Consider the following 24,705-nt stretch of genomic DNA (forward strand, 5'->3'; position numbering starts at 1 on the left):
TGATTGGTGCGTTATATGGTGCGTTTTCTGTCAGTCTAAAAGGAATGTCGAGTCACTTGGCAACATCCGGGATCATGCTACTTCATCTGCATGTCATGTTTTGTGTTTGTTATGAGCATTTACAACTGCGATATGCTCTTGGATACGTTTTACCTTTATATAGTCCCGGCAAATTTATCAATCCTAAATGCAGTGGATAAATTGACAATCTAACTCCATGACAGTCATTGACACGCATGCTGAAATGGACACAAAGGTATATTTATTTCACAAAATGTTAGCACGGAGGTCTATAAAAAAAGTAATTTGTAAAATGATACCACTTGCTCGCACCTCGGCGTTCATAGTCTTTCTGAATATGTTATCCTCCCAAACGGAGGCAACCTAGCTTAAGGAGTATGTTGCATCCCAACGTTTGTCAACAATTTTTGTTTAGTTACATCAGCAATTTACTTGGAAAAATATAAACATGTAATTGATAAACGAAACGAAAACTACGTACATTTTATGAAGTAATGATTCTATAAGTTGACACATTTTATTCAAAAGCTCGTGTTGTTTTATACTTTTATTTTAACATTTATTTTAAAACAAAATATCTTTATTATCCATTATCTCCTTTGATAGTCATGTAACATTTTCGGACACTTATTTGAATTTTATTTTATTTTTTCCTCTGTTGTCCAACAACGATTGTAGATGTACACTCAAATCTAAATACATTCAATGAAACTTGAAACTTGCGACTGATAACATTATCTATCTATCTATCTATCTATCTATCTATCTATATATATATATATATATATATATATATATATATATATATACTCTCTCTCTCTCTCTCTCTCTCTCTCTCTCTCTCTCTCTCTATATATATATATATATATATATATATATATATATATATATATATATATATATATATATATATATAATTGCTGAAGGTGTACACAGTTCTTTATATAAATTATTTTTTTTTTCACATTTAAATGACAACACTGATAGTCCGCCTCGGATGCGGGAGGTCATGGGTTCGATCCCCGGCCGAGTCATACCAGAGACTTAAAAAATGGTACTAACAGTTGCCTCGCTTGGCGTTCAGCATTAAGAGGTTAGTGTTAGGACTGGTCGGCCTGGTGTCAGGATAATGTGACTGGGTGGGACATCATGCTACATGTCTGCGGCATGATGCCCCAGTGCTAGACATCACTATAAACTGCCACATTGCAGACATCGTAGCGATATGACTGAAAAATTGTTAAAGCTACGTTAAAAATCAAAATCACAACACAACCCAAGATCACAACACTGATAAATGTGATATCATGGTGATAAAAAGGTACACCGTCGACACATACACTTACCATAGGAAATCATTAAACCACGGTCTCAAAATGTAGAAACCTTTCTAGGATGTGGAATCAGTTTCAAAGACAACTTTACTAACACTAAGGAAGAGTTATAGAAATAAAGGTTTGGAAGTACTTCGTCTAAACTCGAAATAATTAAGTCTAACCAGCATTTGAATCCTCACTATGGTAGAGATAAGCAAAACAGTTCACAGTTAAGACCGCTGTCGACGTTATATCCACTGACATTAGCAGTCACACGATCTCAATAAAAAAATCTCCAGATTCATAAAGATGTATACGTTATCACATTCACAAGAAAATGGAGAAAATTAATCCGTATAAAGATTTGCTATAAAAGGTAATCATTCTATGATTACTACTGTTTATATTCACACGAATATCCCACCATGTCATATGCGCGAGGTCGCGGTTCGAACCCCGGCCGAGTCATACTGGCATAGACTTATAAAAATGGAACTAGCAGCAGCCTCACTTGGCGCTCAGCATTAAAATGTTAGTGTAAGTCTGGAAGGCATGGTATCAGGATAATGTGACTGGGTGGTACGTGATGCTACATGTCTGCATCATGATATCCCAGTGCTAGACTTTCACTATAAACTGTCAGGCGGCAGGCATCGTAGTGATATGGCTGAAAAATTGTTAAAGGTACGTTAAAAATCCAAATCACACACACACACACACACACACACACACACACACACACTGTTACTCGTGAAAATAATTAAAACACTACTCTTAGTCTCATGAAGAACCTATACTAAACAAGATAGGAGATCTATCACACATGAGGCCGTGACCATTGCGTCACATATGTTAATTTAACAAAGGTAAAGGTTGATTATGAAATGACCGCTCCCCCCCCCCCCCCCCCAAAAAAAAATACGTACTGTCACTTATATGGTCAGCACATTAAAACCGATACAAATGAAAATTATAAGCGCAATAAACAACAAGCAACAAGTTAAGCTCGACCCTTACCATTACAAACGTAATTCTGCACTAGAATCGTCAACTTTTATATGCAGTATGAAATTGTAAATTCTTCAAACCACTAAGAGAGAGAGAGAGAGAGAGAGAGAGAGAGAGAGTGAGAGAGAAACAAGGAGAATAGAAGAATTGATATGTCCCAAATTAAAATTGTACACAGTTGATATGAATCGGATTAGTTCTACCGGACGGAAACTTCAAAAGTTTTAATGTCCTCTCTTTCCCCACTGCTACCTGACGAAAACTTGAAATTTTTTAATGTCGTCTCTTCCCCCCACTGCGTACTACTATGCCGCATTATCAAAACTGTTTTTCCTTATAGCGTGAACAACGGAACTACATACTGATATATGTAAAGAACAATTTAAGGTGAACTTCGTTACATTTCTATCCGCCACTCATTGATAATATCAGCTAAACATCACCCCGAAAATGCGTGACCAAAGAGGCAAATCATGTCAACACAGTTCAACAAGGCTCCTATGCTTTTTGTATGAAAGAAAGACCGTGATTTTGTTCTGCACAATAAATACGGAGGCATACTCTAAAATAATGATGTGATCCCTATTTGATAACCTTTATTGTTATGTTTATTTTTCGGCCCAAAAAATGTCAACTTCCGATAAATACACAATTTATTTTTCAAAGCTGAAGAGTCAAATACCTGAATGCAGCACATTGCCTTATCGCATTTTAACAAAGTAACAATAAACCAGAATACATTGAACATACATCAGTTCCACCACTTACTACAGTTATACTGACTGTATCGGATACCTCCTTCGTGTCATTGGTTATGATAGAAAACAGATGGTAAACAATTATGTAGACTGCTTGTCAATGACATTACCATAATGGTAAGGAATCTTATTAAGTTACATGACTACAACATTATCTGGGCCAACAATGCTTTGTGGTTATCCATTTCTGTTAGATGAAAGCTAGATACAGCAATGAATCACCAACGATGAATTGAGAATATTAAGATCAATTGCGTGTAATACATACAATTAAGGTAGCCAATACAACTGTAACTATGCTCACATTCAATTCTTTCATGATGAGTATAAATGATGTTTTGACACTGTGCACAATGAGCGAAAACGGGGATTCAGAAAAGTTTTAAACTCCTCAGTATAATAAAACGTTCCCTCAAGGACCCATTTTATGCACATATTTGTCTTTAACCTCAAAGATGAATGTCACATCAGCCTGCGTGACATATATAAATTTCAATTTAACTGAGCATAATGGAAAAGGATAATAGTACCGATGTAGCGTGAAAAGCAGGTCACAGTGGCCTCCTTTTGTTCATAATGAGTAAAACTTTTAATGATATATACAACCACTAGCTTTTATGACTGTGATACAACAATGTGAGATTCATTGTCATCGCTGGGGTGGATTGGGGTCTTAAATGGGTTGCCATGATCTTCCTAAGCCAATGGTGTGTAATAGCCTCCAACATGAATACACCAGTTGAGTTTGATGACTCTTATTATGGGTACTGTATATTGTGTATTTAATATTTGCCCACGATTGTTGATTGTAATGGACGTTTTGTAAAGAACATGCTATAAAATTAACATTTCCCCATGATTGTAGACTAAATTTTAAGCTAATATTTGTAAACATGTTTACATGGATTTGAGTTCACGATATTGGTATTAACCCTGAATTAAGGGTCTACATGATCTTCGTAGTTTACAAACAATTCAGCTAAATAGACTTGGCCCTTTTCCAAATTAGATGGAAAGATCGATTGTGTCATAAGTCATGTGACAGTCTATATATAAAGATGTTGACAGAATATTCATTTTTATATACCGTCCCGGTGGACTCAGTGGGTAGAGCGTCCACCTAGGAAGCGGGAGATCGCGGGTTCCAACTGCTTCCTCGCTTGGTGTTCTGCATTAAGAGGTTACTGTTATGATTGGTCAATCTGGTGTCAGGATAATGTCTCTGTGGGACATGATGCTAAATGTCTTCAGCATGATGCCCCAGTACTAGACGTCACTATAAATTGCCACACTGTAGACATAGTAGCGATCTGACTGAATTTTTTTAGAGCTGCGTTAAAAATGCCTTACCGCCACACACGTATTCTTACCCTAAGAGAACAAGGCAGAGGGTTTAATCAGTACATATAAAAATAAAACAGAGTAAAATACACAGTGCGTCACAAACAGTATAGTAAAATAATTTGTTTAGATGTTGATATTGATACTTTCAAACAGCTCATCTCTTAATCTGAAATAAAAATACAAAAGATTTGAAACATTTGTATTAAAGCTTATTTTCTGTGTGGGCATTAAATATGCAAATGCATCTACTAAAAGGTTGATGTAATACATGTTGTCTTAGATTATTAAATTGTTATACATACAAACTGATACTCATTTTCTACAAACTTTTTCATTTTCTTTAAGGCATAATTTGCAAGCTCTAATTATCTCTTTCAATGTTAGTGTGTCTTCTTTTTCGCTCTGTTATTAAATCATATTTAGATGCAAACTCTTTTCTAAACATTAAAATTAGACCTACATTAAAATCTTAAATATTTCTCAGTATCAAATAACGACTTGTATCGACTATAATAAATATGTATCGCTTACTTTACTCTACCAGATATGGGGCGAGGAATCAAATAAACGTAGTCTGATTATAGTTAGAAAACTGTTTATGTTACCCATTGCTCGTGATAGCCATGCATAAGCACAAAACATGAGATAATAAAACATTTTCAACTTACTGGCCGATATGCTTTTCCGGCATCATGTAGATTTTTTTAAACATAATGTAACCTATGAAAGAATATCTGCTAGTCAGCATTTGTATAAGTTTCGTCCAGTACCTTACGCGTCTGAACATATTGTTACGTATATCTGATTTAATTTATAGTTATGTTAATTTCATTGTTTGTTTGTCAGCTTGACATTTTTTTTCTTCTATAACATGCTATTATAATATAATCTTGTTTACATGATTTGTAATTTTTTTTTCCAGAAATTAATTTGACTGTGACAGTTTATTTGGTAAACACTTCAAGCTGACCTATTTCCCGATCTTAATTCATAATTAGTAACATCCACGTGAACAAGTTCTTGCCATTATTTCTTTTATTGTCGGAATAATAAGAGTCAGGTTGTATTGATTACATGGCCCTAGGCTTGTAAATAGCTTTATTGAAGTAAACAAACTTTTTTCTATTCTTGAAGTTAAATGATTGGTTCTTGTCAGGGCCACGTTGAGAGCACGCGATGTAAACATGATCACGTGGTCCTTGTCCGGGCATCTGTTTTACACATTATTAAAGTTTTAAACCATTGCTTAGAGAGAGATCTCACAGTCTGAGCTTAAAAAACGCTTGCTGTCAAGTCGTTTCCATCTGATGTAGCCAGTTTTCGAGTTATATCTTAATTTGTCTTCAGATTATTTGGATTCCAAAAAATTCAATAGTTTCTCTGAAAAGATTTTGTGTTCATACAGAATTCTTGAACAAAGACATTTCAAACACCGGATTACTTCTTGTGTTTCTACAAGGAACTGTAGACAACTTCACTATACAGGATACAACACATGTTATCGCCTTCCATCTTGGATTCTTCTTCTTAAATTTTATTTGTGGAGTATTCTTGGATTATTTTTGGATTTGATTCTTAAGCCCGTAAGTTCTTATTTTTTCATTTTTACAGTATTTTTCCAAGGAAATAAATTACTTGTTAAATTATTCAAAGCTTGCTGTTTTCACTCTTTCTTGTGTTACTGTTTATTCGAGCTTAAACACGTAACATATGATTATAAGTTGTACTCAAAAGGCATCGTCCACAATTACCAAGACTAACATAGTTGTTCACAGCATTTGGTACGGTAAGATATCGTTTACAAAATCTGAGTTGAATTGCTTCAGTTTCTGGTGAATATTCATACCCCCATTTTTCTGAACAACAACATAATATTGGTTTCACCGTTGCGTCAAATATTATAAATATATCCTGTATACGTAATCTTCCAAATATGTGTTGATACCTAAAATTCTAGATACTGCTTTCAACGCTAGTGGCGCCAGCATGGTTTAGTCTTAGTTCAGATCGACCTGGATGTCAAACGTAACGCCATATATTTATAAAATCTTCCTGGTTCAGTAGGTGTGCCCCTATAGTACCAACGCTCATATTTAATTGCAAAGAAAGCCACTATTTCGAAAGACAATTATTTTAATTTTTGATAGATTAATTCCATTTCCGTTTCAACACATACATCAATGTGACATTAATTTGTTGTTGCAAAAACCATACAGATTCAGCACAATTAGCCGCATGATATGCATACAATAAGACAAAGACCGTAAATCATCAATAAAAAGACCCTCCTCAACAAACTGGGCTTAGAACACATCTTTGTCGTGTTCATACATTGCAATTTAAATACATGGTTTGTCCATTTGATGTCCATACTCCCCTTTTCAAACAAGAATACATACTTTTGTAAACTTGTAAAATATTTCCGTTAAGTACATTTCTGTACAAGAGAAAGATATAGATTATTATGTTATTCAAAATCAAAGCTTCTGAGAAATCAATAAATAAGCAGTGAAACCTACCACCACCAGCTTCCTGGTATATATATATATATATATATATATATATATATATATATATATATATATATATATATATATATATATATATAATCTTTGTAGCTTGTCAATAAACAAATCAATTACATTTGTGTTAGGATCGTCAAGAAACTGGCGATCTCTACGGTGAAATATATACAAATATAAAAACATCTCTCTGATGTTATTTGGTAAACTAGAAGAAATATGCATTACACCAAAATATTGAATCTCGTCTCATATTATACACACGATTCTTTCATCCACTACTTTTGCATTAGCAAATACAGCTACATCCCCGAGTTCTTACCGATCTACTTCTTTCACGAACAAAGCTTAAAGCTTTATATCCCACAAGGATGCCAAACTCATCTCCTTACATACCTACTATGTCAAAACGCCTATAATATGGGGGAAAATTCAAAGATATATTTATATCTTTAAGACATTCGATATTCCAGCGCAAGAAAGAAATGCATCTGCCAATCCAATCAATGACCGGGGTCCCGAGTGGCCGAGTGGTTTAAAGCTCTCACTGTTCCGGATCACTGCCATCTCACCTATGTCTGCGTGGGTTCGAGTCCAAGGCTCGGCTATCGTGGGTACGTGGGAAAGCCTGTCAGTAGCTTCTCGTGGGTTGGTGGTTCTTCCCTGGGTTTTCCAGGGTTCTTCCTCCACCAATTATACTGGCCACCATGTATATAGACTATTTTGTGCTGAAAAATGGCGTTAAACCCTACAATGCCATTAATTACATTATAGTGGCCTTGACCTGTTCCCAAATTTCATTAGCTCCAAACATATCGCGTCAGGCGTTTTGATTTACTGTATTGTGTTATGTGGTACGTTTATCCGTTCTGATCTTTGTGCCGTGCCAATCAACCAAAAATCCTCTTTGTCCCAGTCATACATGTAAACCTGTTATCCGAGAATCAATTTATTGTATGATTGTCTCGAATTCATCCCTCTTCTTTTTTCCATCATAAATTCATACAGAAATTTCATTTCATCTATTATACGTTGATTGTAATTTGCTCACAATTTTCTCATGCCGCTTGCAGGATACGGTCTCTGTCCATATATAAGGTAAAGTTTGCTAAGATCGGCCAATGGCCCGAGCTCTGCGTGCCTTGATATTTGAACGTCAGCCAGTGAGCCCTCTCGATTGCGATAGTTTCCTCCTGTTCTTTATGAAGAAAGTTTAAATTTTCTTCTGACATCTATTCCATCCTTCGTTTGTAGATTGATGTGCTGCTATAGATTTCACGACCCTGTTTATTCCATTATCTGATATTGATAACCTTGCCTGTCTTGTCCCCCTTTCCCTACTGGGTCCCTGGGTCATGGCTTTGCTCTCCTGAACCGCTCACTACTAATTACAAGGAAAAGCTTTAAAGTAACACAGATACCTGATCTTCCTATCCTTAATACTTGCATCCTTGTTTCCACCTTTCTTGGTTGCACAAATGTGTAGATTTTAGCTATCCACAGTTAAATATTTATACCATTTATTTTTCGGATGTTTGAGACAACTCACTTTCAAGTGTTTAGTTCGGTTTGTACTGTATAGCGGAATCAGTCTTATAGTTGTGATCCGTTATATTTTGAAAGTATCTTTTATTTAGATTATTCGTTGGAATTACAAAGTGCTCATTTACTTCTGAGCTAAATTATTATTTTGGGATTATTATGAATTCATTCAAGCATATTTTGGATTATATCACTTTGCTACACCAAGAATGTTAACACATTAGCACAACCAAGGCTGGTGACACATCAATACATTCACTACTGGAATTCATTCAAAATACTCTATACTTTTGGACTGGTGATGTAACATTTATGATCATTTGGGAGTTAATTCATAATTATATCAGTTCTTTTCAAATTTGTGCTTTGTATTCTAGGGAAATAAACTATTTTCTGAATTTTAGTAAACTTTCACATTTTAACTGTTGCTAAGTTTAAGTCCATATAATCATAACACTGTATTAACAGTGTCCTTATTCGATTAGATGTAAACAAGAGGAATACATACATTGTCATATACGACCAGGTAATGCAAACGTTTGACAGGCAGGTTAATATATGTACATAATTATGTACTTGCAACCGCAAAAAGCAAACACTGCGTTACTGAATAAAGTATGAACCCAAAATCAAGTTGGACGCGTTGAACTTGGCCGATACGTTTGGAACATTTTGTTCTGTCAGTGCACTAAGCTCTATTCAGGCAGGTGTCTCTAAACTGTTTTGATCAATGGATAGTCACAAAGAAAACCGAGTAACAACCCATAGAAAAATAAAGAAAGCTGGACAAGTAAAAAAAAGAGAACGATAGTAACCCAAGTCTATAAAGAAATTCAAAAGAAAAAGGCAGTGCAAGAAAGAACAATTTAGATTTGTGTGCTTTTTATGAACGTTCATTGTGATTATAATTTAACACGAATATACCATATATAAAACCGTATTTGTTTCCTTGTCCTAATATCTCAGTGCTCGCGGCGTACATCAATGTCATCAGAGAAGGTTCTAGGTGTTGCATCGTAAAGATCTTTTATCTTTTGTATGGCTAATATGTCTAATATGATTTTACACATGTTTTATCACTGCCAAAACGACTTCTAACATACAATTTTATTTTCAGTCGTTTCCTCTTATGCACTGTTCAAAGTTGTCCTCTTATCTACGTCTTCCTTCTTTAGTTTTTCTGCTCCTGTCTCTGTTGTTCCTGTTCCTGAACAAACAAAATTTCTTCTTACGTTGGAAAGACCACTCAAAACTCTTCCCTCTATTTCTTTCTGAAATCAACATACATTGGCAATGATGGGGACGAGGTGAAGGTGGCATTCCCACAGGCAAAGATTTTAGCGTAGATGATAAGAAATCTCGCAAAGCTAAGCTGAAATCATCCTGCTCTGGAAGTGTACTTACAACGGCATTTATATTAGTAATAGTAGTAGTAGTAACCACATTAATGCTCGGGTATACGATGCACTTTTCTGTAGGCACACCCAAATACATCGTCGTCTTGTTATTAGTCATATTACTGTACTCAGACTGTTCCTACAATGGCAAATTGTAGGAAAGCTAGTGAACACCTTCTAACTGAAAGAGTTACAAAACACTCTGCCTGAATTATCTTATATGCATTCTGATTGGTGGAACATTTCAATCAATTTAGGTCCTGTCGTAGGTGAAACATATACAGATGCATTGGCCTATTATGTCACCTATATCTAAGACAAATATAATCTGGTCAAAATGTGGGAGAAACTAAGTCATAGACCATCATTTCCAGCATGCTGTTTAATCCAGCCTTCCTAGAATATGTCAAAACATCGAGGATAACATATATAACTATATGGAAGAGACGAATTTATGTCGAGAGGTAAGGATACCTGAAGCGTGTAGTAACCCACGAACCTGTTTTGAGAAGTTCGCACAGATGAACGTTTAAAAGATGTGATAAATGTAAAACTTCTTGTTTGCTTAAAACCACAAATGCCCAAGTGCCACCCATACCTCTAGAAAAACCGATATACCACTTACATTTATTGTCACGCTATGTGATTGATGCTTGTGTGTCTATGTCTATGGTTACGTCTATGTTCACAACACAAATACAATTAAAATCGCCACCCCTCTCCAACGTTAGCTAGCATAGTGTGTCTATAAACACTAACTGACCTTGTCTGTGTGTATACATGTTTGTGTGTGCTTGTATGTTTGCAAGTATAGAGTGTATATAAACACGCTCATCATTTCGTTGGCTGTTCGGGTGTGTGTTGGACGGAAATATTGAAAAGCATGTGTGTATTTGATATTATGCTTGTAGAGGTCTGCATTTGCTTGAGTATTTGTTGTTTATTTTAAATTCTTTATCATTAATTGAGTTAAAAGATAATTCTTTCATGAAGCTTTTGTTTAGTATAATCATGCTCTTTCACTTAATGTAATCTTAAATTTAGTACAATTACAGAGTGACCAGTCAGTCCTACGTCAAGCTCATGTTGATGTGTATTCCATAACGCGTGTGATAATGTATCTGATACCAAAAGGCAACCGAAGCCAGCCGATGTTCCGGACTGTTGTGTCTCGAATATTAGGATCCAGTCTGTTAATGGCAGTTTCCAAACATCCACTAAGTAACTTGATTTCGTGATTTTTTTTTAAGTGTCAATACAGCCAAAAGTGTAATACACATATAACCCAACATGCTCGTTGATCATTCAACCGTCCAACATATAAATGAATGTACAGTACTTAATAGCATGGGTCTATGTATGGTCATTTTAAAATGGAACTCGAGCATTAGAGAAATGTAAATATAAAATTTCAGTCATGATTGGATTACGGGTTATTTTTTGGAAAATGCTGACCTCTCTATTTTGGACTGTCGATTTTACTTCGTGTTTTGTTTACATCAATATTTACATTGGCCGAATTCATATGTGGCATCAGGTCTACGTATACGGTATGACTAATATGAATAATTTCCCATGAAGAAAAACAACTCTCTCACATCAGGGGTGCTTCAAGGAAAGGAATGTTAATATATGGATGACTTCCCTTTCATTATGAAAATTTGAGTGTTCTATACATCTTAAATGATAAATCATAAAATTCAACATCATGCTTATCACTGTCGTCAACGTTATGGTCATCATCGACATTGTATTGAAGAGTATTCTTTATAATGTGTCATTCATTTACTTATGAAAGTACTCATTAATGCTTAACCCTTTCGACACCGCTCTACTTTTTTCGATATTGTTTTCCATGTCCTTTGTTCGTTTCTGTTTAATTGCAGCGCCGCTAAATTTGCATCTAAGAATATCGCACTTCCACGCCTTGTATATTATAATCTTCATGCAATGGTCGTCAGATAGGTTTTTGTTTTCCTGTGGCTCTGGTTCCTTTCTATCAGTTTCTTTAGGCTTAGTAGTCATATAGTCGTCGTGATTGTTCTTAGCTTGTAGCTCTGTAGATGTGTTTCTGTTGGCAACAGAGTCATTTATATAATCGAAAGATTCCCTAAAGTTGTCAACGTGGAAACAAACCATCAATTGAGGCTAATGGAACTGACCCGGAATTTTGTGGCATATATTTTCTGGAAGTTTTGGGTGTGATTTTTGATTTCGATCGCTCATTACTGCAAAGAATCCATACATTGCATACGAGAGCACTGCTTACATTGAATGTGTCTAATGAAGTTTTATAATGTTACAGACAAAAGAAACACAGAAAAATCGTCAGTCATAGTGTATAAAACATGGCTTAAACAAAAATGTCGAGAATCTCCTTCCCGTGAAAGATAAGAAACGAAAGTGCCTAAAAGAGGCGGTTACCTAGATACAAGTTTTAGACTGTTATTAAGAAGGACGTTGGAGAGCTAAAACTGGTTGTTTGTTTGTGCATTAGAATTTGCACACTATCTCTTGTAAATGATTTTAAAAACACATGAACAGTTAGTACTTAATTTGGCGATCTGTCATTTCTAGAGTATTTTCCAAAAGCTTTTTGACGGATGTCCCTTTGTCGCCATTAGAACTATTTTCTTAGAAAATACAGCAAATGTGTATATTTATGTAGAGAAGACACCATAAATGAGCTAAGACAATGACAAATATAGATAATAAACATTCTGTAATTCATCGATAATTACTTTCACTCTCTTTAAAGCCGGTCTTTAATTTTGCATCTCTTCATTATAAAGCCGGTGACCAATACAATGAACTCCACCAGAAGTATGCCCCATTACACCACCTACTGTTCCAAGTCCTAAGATCGATGAATTTCCATCGCTGAAAAAAAAGAATGAACACATTTTTAGTTGCACTCTCTCATCAACGCTTTCTGTCATTAGATGCCGTGACTATACTATAGGAATTCTAGACTGGGTTTTGTTCAGACACTTTCCACTTATGAACCAAAGGTCGGAAACAGGAAACTCTTTAGTAGAAAGGTCATTCCACATACACCACACAGTGTCTTTTTGAAATCATTTCTTCCTTTAATCTATGCAAATAATATATAATACTATTCACAAATACGAATTGTCTGTTACAAAACAAACAACAAAATCCGATGTTGGCAAATCAAAATCGTTCACAATCCCCGGCCGAGTCAGCGTTCAGCATTAAGAGGTTAGTGTTAGGACTGGTCGGCCTGGTGTCAGGATAATGTGACTGGGTGGGACATCATGCTACATGTCTGCGGCATGATGCCCCAGTGCTAGACATCACTATAAACTGCCACAGTGCAGACATCGTAGCGATATGACTGAAAAATTGTTAAAGCTACGTTAAAAATCAAAATCACAACACAACCCAAGATCACAACACTGATAAATGTGATATCATGGTGATAAAAAGGTACACCGTCGACACATACACTTACCATAGGAAATCATTAAACCACGGTCTCAAAATGTAGAAACCTTTCTAGGATGTGGAATCAGTTTCAAAGACAACTTTACTAACACTAAGGAAGAGTTATAGAAATAAAGGTTTGGAAGTACTTCGTCTAAACTCGAAATAATTAAGTCTAACCAGCATTTGAATCCTCACTATGGTAGAGATAAGCAAAACAGTTCACAGTTAAGACCGCTGTCGACGTTATATCCACTGACATTAGCAGTCACACGATCTCAATAAAAAAATCTCCAGATTCATAAAGATGTATACGTTATCACATTCACAAGAAAATGGAGAAAATTAATCCGTATAAAGATTTGCTATAAAAGGTAATCATTCTATGATTACTACTGTTTATATTCACACGAATATCCCACCATGTCATATGCGCGAGGTCGCGGTTCGAACCCCGGCCGAGTCATACTGGCATAGACTTATAAAAATGGAACTAGCAGCAGCCTCACTTGGCGCTCAGCATTAAAATGTTAGTGTAAGTCTGGAAGGCATGGTATCAGGATAATGTGACTGGGTGGTACGTGATGCTACATGTCTGCATCATGATATCCCAGTGCTAGACTTTCACTATAAACTGTCAGGCGGCAGGCATCGTAGTGATATGGCTGAAAAATTGTTAAAGGTACGTTAAAAATCCAAATCACACACACACACACACACACACACACACACACACACACACACACTGTTACTCGTGAAAATAATTAAAACACTACTCTTAGTCTCATGAAGAACCTATACTAAACAAGATAGGAGATCTATCACACATGAGGCCGTGACCATTGCGTCACATATGTTAATTTAACAAAGGTAAAGGTTGATTATGAAATGACCGCTTCGCCCCCCCCCAAAAAAAAAATACGTACTGCCACTTATATGGTCAGCACATTAAAACCGATACAAATGAAAATTATAAGCGCAATAAACAACAAGCAACAAGTTAAGCTCGACCCTTACCATTACAAACGTAATTCTGCACTAGAATCGTCAACTTTTATATGCAGTATGAAATTGTAAATTCTTCAAACCACTAAGAGAGAGAGAGAGAGAGAGAGAGAGAGAGAGAAACAAGGAGAATAGAAGAACTGATATGTCCCAAATTAAAATTGTACACAGTTGATATGAATCGGATTAGTTCTACCGGACGGAAACTTCAAAAGTTTTAATGTCCTCTCTTTCCCCACTGCTACCTGACGAAAACTTGAAATTTTTTAATGTCGTCTCTTCCCCCCACTGCGTACTACTATGCCGCATTATCAAAACTGTTTTTCCTTGTAGCGTGAACAACGGAGCTACATACTGGTATATGTAAAGAACAATTTAAGGTGAACTTCGTTACATTTCTATCCGCCACTCATTGATAATATCAGCTAAACATCACCCCGAAAATGCGTGACCAAAGAGGCAAATCATGTCAACACAGTTCAACAAGGCTCCTATGCTTTTTGTATGAAAGAAAGACCGTGATTTTGTTCTGCACAATAAATACGGAGGCATACTCTAAAATAATGATGTGATCCCTATTTGATAACCTTTATTGTTATGTTTATTTTTCGGCCCAGAAAATGTCAACTTACGATAAATACACAATTTATTTTTCAAAGCTGAAGAGTCAAATACCTGAATGCAGCACATTGCCTTATCGCATTTTAACAAAGTAACAATAAACCAGAATACATTGAACATACATCAGTTCCACCACTTACTACAGTTATACTGACTGTATCGGATACCTCCTTCGTGTCATTGGTTATGATAGAAAACAGATGGTAAACAATTATGTAGACTGCTTGTCAATGACATTACCATAATGGTAAGGAATCTTATTAAGTTACATGACTACAACATTATCTGGGTCAACAATGCTTTGTGGTTATCCATTTCTGTTAGATGAAAGCTAGATACAGCAATGAATCACCAACGATGAATTGAGAATATTAAGATCAATTGCGTGTAATACATACAATTAAGGTAGCCAATACAACTGTAACTATGCTCACATTCAATTCTTTCATGATAAGTATAAATGATGTTTTGACACTGTGCACAATGAGCGAAAACGGGGATTCAGAAAAGTTTTAAACTCCTCAGTATAATAAAACGTTCCCTCAAGGACCCATTTTATGCACATATTTGTCTTTAACCTCAAAGATGAATGTCACATCAGCCTGCGTGACATATATAAATTTCAATTTAACTGAGCATAATGGAAAAGGATAATAGTACCGATGTAGCGTGAAAAGCAGGTCACAGTGGCCTCCTTTTGTTCATAATGAGTAAAACTTTTAATGATATATACAACCACTAACTTTTATGACTGTGATACAACAATGTGAGATTCATTGTCATCGCTGGGGTGGATTGGGGTCTTAAATGGGTTGCCATGATCTTCCTAAGCCAATGGTGTGTAATAGCCTCCAACATGAATACACCAGTTGAGTTTGATGACTCTTATTATGGGTACTGTATATTGTGTATTTAATATTTGCCCACGATTGTTGATTGTAATGGACGTTTTGTAAAGAACATGCTATAAAATTAACATTTCCCCATGATTGTAGACTAAATTTTAAGCTAATATTTGTAAACATGTTTACATGGATTTGAGCTCAGGACATTGATATTAACCCTGAATTAAGGGTCTACATGATCTTCGTAGTTTACAAACAATTCAGCTAAATAGACTTGGCCCTTTTCCAAATTAGATGGAAAGATCGATTGTGTCATAAGTCATGTGACAGTCTATATATAAAGATGTTGACATAATATTCATTTTTATATACCGTCCCGGTGGACTCAGTGGGTAGAGCGTCCACCTAGGAAGCGGGAGATCGCGGGTTCCAACTGCTTCCTCGCTTGGTGTTCTGCATTAAGAGGTTACTGTTATGATTGGTCAGTCTGGTGTCAGGATAATGTCTCTGTGGGACATGATGATAAATGTCTTCAGCATGATGCCCCAGTACTAGACGTCACTATAAATTGCCACACTGTAGACATAGTAGCGATCTGACTGAATTTTTTTAGAGCTGCGTTAAAAATCCCTTACCGCCACACACGTATTCTTACCCTAAGAGAACAAGGCAGAGGGTTTAATCAGTACATATAAAAATAAAACAGAGTAAAATACACAGTGCGTCACAAACAGTATAGTAAAATAATTTGTTTAGATGTTGATATTGATACTTTCAAACAGCTCATCTCTTAATCTGAAATAAAAATACAAAAGATTTGAAACATTTGTATTAAAGCTTATTTTCTGTGTGGGCATTAAATATGCAAATGCATCTACTAAAAGGTTGATGTAATACATGTTGTCTTAGATTATTAAATTGTTATACATACAAACTGATACTCATTTTCTACAAACTTTTTCATTTTCTTTAAGGTATAATTTGCAAGCTCTAATTATCTCTTTCAATGTTAGTGTGTCTTCTTTTTCGCTCTGTTATTAAATCATATTTAGATGCAAACTCTTTTCTAAAAATTAAAATTAGACCTACATTAAAATCTTAAATATTTCTCAGTATCAAATAACGACTTGTATCGACTATAATAAATACGTATCGCTTATTTTACTCTACCAGATATGGGGCGAGGAATCAAATAAACGTAGTCTGATTATAGTTAGAAAACTGTTTATGTTACCCATTGCTCGTGATAGCCATGCATAAGCACAAAACATGAGATAATAAAACATTTTCAGCTTACTGGCCGATATGCTTTTCCGGCATCATTTAGATTTTTTTAAACATAATGTAACCTATGAAAGAATATCTGCTAGTCAGCATTTGTATAAGTTTCGTCCAGTACCTTACGCGTCTGAACATATTGTTACGTATATCTGATTTAATTTATAGTTATGTTAATTTTATTGTTTGTTTGTCAGCTTGACATTTTTTTCCTTCTATAACATGCTATTATAATATAATCTTGTTTACGTGATTTGTAATTTTTTTTCCAGAAATTAATTTGACTGTGACAGTTTATTTGGTAAACACTTCAAGCTGACCTATTTCCCGATCTTAACTCATAATTAGTAACATCCACGTGAACAAGTTCTTGCCATTATTTCCTTTATTGTCGGAATAATAAGAGTCAGGTTGTATTGATTACATGGCCCTAGGCTTGTAAATAGCTTTATTGAAGTAAACAAACTTTTTTCTATTCTTGAAGTTAAATGATTGGTTCTTGTCAGGGCCACGTTGAGAGCACGCGATGTAAACATGATCACGTGATCCTTGTCCGGGCATCTGTTGTACACATTATTAAAGGTTTGAACCATTGCTTAGAGAGAGATCTCACAGTCTGAGCTTAAAAACGCTTGCTGTCAAGTCGTTTCCATCTGATGTAGCCAGTTTTCGAGTTATATCTTAATTTGTCTTCAGATTATTTGGATTCCAAAAAATTAATTAGTTTCTCTGAAAAGATTTTGTGTTCATACAGAATTCTTGAACAAAGACATTTCAAACACCGGATTACTTCTTGTGTTTCTACAAGGAACTGTAGACAACTTCACTATACAGGATACAACACATGTTATCGCCTTCCATCTTGGATTCTTCTTCTTAAATTTTATTTGTGGAGTATTCTTGGATTATTTTTGGATTTGATTCTTAAGCCCGTAAGTTCTTATTTTTTCATTTTTACAGTATTTTTCCAAGGAAATAAATTACTTGTTAAATTATTCAAAGCTTGCTGTTTTCACTCTTTCTTGTGTTACTGTTTATTCGAGCTTAAACACGTAACATATGATTATAAGTTGTACTCAAAAGGCATCGTCCACAATTACCAAGACTAACATAGTTGTTCACAGCATTTGGTACGGTAAGATATCGTTTACAAAATCTGAGTTGAATTGCTTCAGTTTCTGGTGAATATTCATACCCCCATTTTTCTGAACAACAACATAATATTGGTTTCACCGTTGCGTCAAATATTATAAATATATCCTGTATACGTAATCTTCCAAATATGTGTTGATACCTAAAATTCTAGATACTGCTTTCAACGCTAGTGGCGCCAGCATGGTTTAGTCTTAGTTCAGATCGACCTGGATGTCAAACGTAACGCCATATATTTATAAATTCATCCTGGTTCAGTAGGTGTGCCCTTATAGTACCAACGCTCATATTTAATTGCGGAAAAAGCCACTATTTCGAAAGACAATTATTTTAATTTTTGATAGATTAATTCCATTTCCGTTTCAACACATACATCAATGTGACATTAATTTGTTGTTGCAAAAACCATACAGATTCAGCACAATTAGCCGCATGATATGCATACAATAAGACAAAGACCGTAAATCATCAATAAAAAGACCCTCCTCAACAAACTGGGCTTAGAACACATCTTTGTCGTGTTCATACATTGCAATTTAATTATATGGTTTGTCCATTTGATGTCCATACTCACCTTTTCAAACAAGAATACATACTTTTGTAAACTTGTAAAATATTTCCGTTAAGTACATTTCTGTACAAGAGAAAGATATAGATTATTATGTTATTCAAAATCAAAGCTTCTGAGAAATCAATAAATAAGCAGTGAAACCTACCACCACCAGCTTCCTGATATATATATATATATATATATATATATATATATATATATATATATATATATATATATAATCTTTGTAGCTTCTCAATAAACAAATCAATTACATTTGTGTTAGGATCGTCAAGAAACTGGCGATCTCTCCGGTGAAATATATACAAATATAAAAACTTCTCTCTGATGTTATTTGGTAAACTAGAAGAAATATGCATTACACCAAAATATTGAATCTCGTCTCATATTATACACACGATTCTTTCATCCACTACTCTTCCATTAGCAAATACAGCTACATCCCCGAGTTCTTACCGATCTACTTCTTTCACGAACAAAGCTTAAAGCTTTATATCCCACAAGGATGCCAAACTCATCTCCTTACATACCTACTATGTCAAAACGCCTATAATATGGGGGAAAATTCAAAGATATATTTATATCTTTAAGACATTCGATATTCCAGCGCAAGAAAGAAATGCATCTGCCAATCCAATCAATGACCGGGGTCCCGAGTGGCCGAGTGGTTTAAAGCTCTCACTGTTCCGGATTACTGCCATCTCACCTATGTCTGCGTGGGTTCGAGTCCAAGGCTCGGCTAGCGTGGGTACGTGGGAAAGCCTGTCAGTAGCTTCTCGTGGGTTGGTGGTTCTTCCATGGGTTTTCCAGGGTTCTTCCTCCACCAATTATACTGGCCGCCATGTATATAGGCTATTTTGTCCTGAAAAATGGCGTTAAACCCTAGCAATGCCATTAATTACATTATAGTGGCCTTGACCTGTTCCCAAACCCTGTTCCTCGCTAATTTCATTAGCTCCAAACATATCACGTCAGGCGTTTTGATTTACTGTATTGTGTTATGTGGTACGTTTATCCGTTCTGATCTTTGTGCCTTGCCAATCAACCAAAAATCCTCTTTGTCCCAGTCATACATGTAAACCTGTTATCCGAGAATCAATTTATTGTATGATTGTCTCGAATTCATCCATCTTCTTTTTTCCATCATAAATTCATACAGAAATTTCATTTCATCTATTATACGTTGATTGTAATTTGCTCACAATTTTCTCATGCCGCTTGCAGGATACGGTCTCTGTCCATATATAAGGTAAAGTTTGCTAAGATCGGCCAATGGCCCGAGCTCTGCGTGCCTTGATATTTGAACGTCAGCCAGTGAGCCCTCTCGATTGCGATAGTTTCTTCCTGTTCTTTATGAAGAAAGTTTAAATTTTCTTCTGACATCTATTCCATCCTTCGTTTGTAGATTGATATGCTGCTATAGATTTCACGACCCTGTTTATTCCATTATCTGATATTGATAACCTTGCCTGTCTTGACCCCCTTTTCCTACTGGGTCCCTGGGTCATGGCTTTGCTCTCCTGAACCGCTCACTACTAATTACAAGGAAAAGCTTTAAAGTAACACAGATACCTGATCTTCCTATCCTTAATACTTGCATCCTTGTTTCCACCTTTCTTGGTTGCACAAATGTGTAGATTTTAGCTATCCACAGTTAAATATTTATACCATTTATTTTTCGGATGTTTGAGACAACTCACTTTCAAGTGTTTAGTTCGGTTTGTACTGTCTAGCGGAATCAGTCTTATAGTTGTGATCCGTTATATTTTGAAAGTATCTTTTATTTAGATTATTCGTTGGAATTACAAAGTGCTCATTTACTTCTGAACTAAATTATTATTTTGGGATTATTATGAATTCATTCAAGCATATTTTGGATTATATCACTTTGCTGCACCAAGAATGTTAACACTTTAGCACAACCAAGGCTGGTGACATCAATACATTCACTACTGGAATTCATTCAAAATACTCTATACTTTTGGACTGGTGATGTAACATTTATGATCATTTGGGAGTTAATTCATAATTATATCAGTTCTTTTCAAATTTGTGCTTTGTATTCTAGGGAAATAAACTATTTTCTGAATTTTAGTAAACTTTCACATTTTAACTGTTGCTAAGTTTAAGTCCATATAATCATAACACTGTATTAACAGTGTCCTTATTCGATTAGATGTAAACAAGAGGAATACATACATTGTCATATACGACCAGGTAATGCAAACGTTTGACAGGCAGGTTAATATATGTACATAATTATGTACTTGCAACCGCAAAAAGCAAACACTGCGTTACTGAATAAAGTATGAACCCAAAATCAAGTTGGACGCGTTGAACTTGGCCGATACGTTTGGAACATTTTGTTCTGTCAGTGCACTAAGCTCTATTCAGGCAGGTGTCTCTAAACTGTTTTGATCAATGGATAGTCACAAAGAAAACCGAGTAACAACCCATAGAAAAATAAAGAAAGCTGGACAAGTAAAAGAAAGAGAACGATAGTAACCCAAGTCTATAAAGAAATTCAAAAGAAAAAGGCAGTGCAAGAAAGAACAATTTAGACTTGTGTGCTTTTTATGAACGTTCATTGTGATTATAATTTAACACGAATATACCATATATAAAACCGTATTTATTTCCTTGTCCTAATATCTCAGTGCTGGCGGCGTACATCAATGTCATCAGAGAAGGTTCTAGGTGTTGCATCGTAAAGGTCTTTTATCTTTTGCATGGCTAATAAGTCTAATATGTTTTTACACATGTTTTATCACTGCCAAAACGACTTCTAACATACAATTTTATTTTCAGTCGTTTCCTCTTATGCACTGTTCAAAGTTGTCCTCTTATCTACGTCTTCCTTCTTTAGTTTTTCTGCTCCTGTCTCTGTTGTTCCTGTTCCTGAACAAACAAAATTTCTTCTTACGTTGGAAAGACCACTCAAAACTCTTCCCTCTATTTCTTTCTGAAATCAACATACATTGGCAATGATGGGGACGAGGTGAAGGTGGCATTCCCACAGGCAAAGATTTTAGCGTAGATGATAAGAAATCTCGCAAAGCTAAGCTGAAATCATCCTGCTCTGGAAGTGTACTTACAACGGCATTTATATTAGTAATAGTAGTAGTAGTAACCACATTAATGCTCGGGTATACGATGCACTTTTCTGTAGGCACACCCAAATACATCGTCGTCTTGTTATTAGTCATATTACTGTACTCAGACTGTTCCTACAATGGCAAATTGTAGGAAAGCTAGTGAACACCTTCTAACTGAAAGAGTTACAAAACACTCTGCCTGAATTATCTTATATGCATTCTGATTGGTGGAACATTTCAATCAATTTAGGTCCTGTCGTAGGTGAAACATATACAGATGCATTGACCTATTATGTCACCTATATCTAAGACAAATATAATCTGGTCAAAATGTGGGAGAAACTAAGTCATAGACCATCATTTCCAGCATGCTGTTTAATCCAGCCTTCCTAGAATATGTCAAAACATCGAGGATAACATATATAACTATATGGAAGAGACGAATTTATGTCGAGAGGTAAGGATACCTGAAGCGTGTAGTAACCCACGAACCTGTTTTGAGAAGTTCGCACAGAAGAACGTTTAAAAGGTGTGATAAATGTAAAACTTCTTGTTTGCTTAAAACCACAAATGCCCAAGTGCCACCCATACCTCTAGAAAAACCGATATACCACTTACATTTATTGTCACGCTATGTGATTGATGCTTGTGTGTCTATGTCTATGGTTACGTCTATGTTCACAACATCAATACAATTAAAATCCCTACCCCTCTCCAACGTTAGCTAGCATAGTGTGTCTATAAACACTAACTGACCTTGTCTGTGTGTATACATGTTTGTGTGTGCTTGTATGTTTGCAAGTATAGAGTGTATATAAACACGCTCATCATTTCGTTGGCTGTTCGGGTGTGTGTTGGACGGAAATATTGAAAAGCATGTGTGTATTTGATATTATGCTTGTAGAGGTCTGCATTTGCTTGAGTATTTGTTGTTTATTTTAAATTCTTTATCATTAATTGAGTTAAAAGATAATTCTTTCATGAAGCTTTTGTTTAGTATAATCATGCTCTTTCACTTAATGTAATCTTAAATTTAGTACAATTACAGAGTGACCAGTCAGTCCTACGTCAAGCTCATGTTGATGTGTATTCCATAACGCGTGTGATAATGTATCTGATACCAAAAGGCAACCGAAGCCAGCCGATGTTCCGGACTGTTGTGTCTCGAATATTAGGATCCAGTCTGTTAATGGCAGTTTCCAAACATCCACTAAGTAACTTGATTTCGTGATTTTTTTTAAGTGTCAATACAGCCAAAAGTGTAATACACATATAACCCAACATGCTCGTTGATCATTCAACCGTCCAACATATAAATGAATGTACAGTACTTAATAGCATGGGTCTATGTATGGTCATTTTAAAATGGAACTCGAGCATTAGAGAAATGTAAATATAAAATTTCAGTCATGATTGGATTACGGGTTATTTTTTGGAAAATGCTGACCTCTCTATTTTGGACTGTCGATTTTACTTTGTGTTTTGTTTACATCAATATTTACATTGGCCGAATTCATATGTGGCATCAGGTCTACGTATACGGTATGACTAATATGAATAATTTCCCATGAAGAAAAACAACTCTCTCACATCAGGGGTGCTTCAAGGAAAGGAATGTTAATATATGGATGACTTCCCTTTCATTATGAAAATTTGAGTGTTCTATACATCTTAAATGATAAATCATAAAATTCAACATCATGCTTATCACTGTCGTCAACGTTATGGTCATCATCGACATTGTATTGAAGAGTATTCTTTATAATGTATCATTCATTTACTTATGAAAGTACTCATTAATGCTTAACCCTTTCGACACCGCTCTACTTTTTTCGATATTGTTTTCCATGTCCTTTGTTCGTTTCTGTTTAATTGCAGCGCCGCTAAATTTGCATCTAAGAGTATCGCACTTCCACGCCTTGTATATTATAATCTTCATGCAATGGTCGTCAGATAGGTTTTTGTTTTCCTGTGGCTCTGGTTCCTTTCTATCAGTTTCTTTAGGCTTAGTAGTCATATAGTAGTCGTGATTGTTCTTAGCTTGTAGCTCTGTAGATGTGTTTCTGTTGGCAACAGAGTCATTTATATAATCGAAAGATTCCCTAAAGTTGTCAACGTGGAAACAAACCATCAATTGAGGCTAATGGAACTGACCCGGAATTTTGTGGCATATATTTTCTGGAAGTTTTGGGTGTGATTTTTGATTTCGATCGCTCATTACTGCAAAGAATCCATACATTGCATACGAGAGCACTGCTTACATTGAATGTGTCTAATGAAGTTTTATAATGTTACAGACAAAAGAAACACAGAAAAATCGTCAGTCATAGCGTGTAAAACATGGCTTAAACAAAAATGTCGAGAATCTCCTTCCCGTGAAAGATAAGAAACGAAAGTGCCTAAAAGAGGCGGTTACCTAGATACAAGTTTTAGACTGTTATTAAGAAGGACGTTGGAGAGCTAAAACTGGTTGTTTGTTTGTGCATTAGAATTTGCACACTATCTCTTGTAAATGATTTTAAAAACACATGAACAGTTAGTACTTAATTTGGCGATCTGTCATTTCTAGAGTATTTTCCAAAAGCTTTTTGACGGATGTCCCTTTGTCGCCATTAGAACTATTTTCTTAGAAAATACAGCAAATGTGTATATTTATGTAGAGAAGACACCATAAATGAGCTAAGACAATGACAAATATAGATAATAAACATTCTGTAATTCATCGATAATTACTTTCACTCTCTTTAAAGCCGGTCTTTAATTTTGCATCTCTTCATTATAAA

General features: G+C 35.4%; 1 protein-coding gene across 2 annotated transcripts in view; it reads left to right on the top strand.

Moving 5' to 3' along the window:
* The first annotated feature begins 23 nt into the window (after window positions 1-23).
* Window positions 24-24,705, top strand: part of LOC149791463 (uncharacterized) — a 38,157-nt gene continuing 13,475 nt past the window's right edge. For both annotated transcript variants that reach the window (XM_089970002.1, XM_089969999.1), the window contains exon 1: window positions 24-256. Coding sequence is in view for 1 of the 2 variants with exons in the window: in XM_089969999.1 (XP_089826125.1) it covers window positions 218-256 (39 nt within the window). In the remaining variant the exon portion in view is untranslated. The remainder of the gene's footprint in view (window positions 257-24,705) is intronic.

This window comes from Sinohyriopsis cumingii, chromosome 9 (genome assembly GCF_028554795.1).
Source record: "Sinohyriopsis cumingii isolate HCF-2022 chromosome 9, ASM2855479v2, whole genome shotgun sequence".
In the NCBI taxonomy this organism is placed as follows: Eukaryota; Metazoa; Mollusca; class Bivalvia; order Unionida; family Unionidae; genus Sinohyriopsis; species Sinohyriopsis cumingii.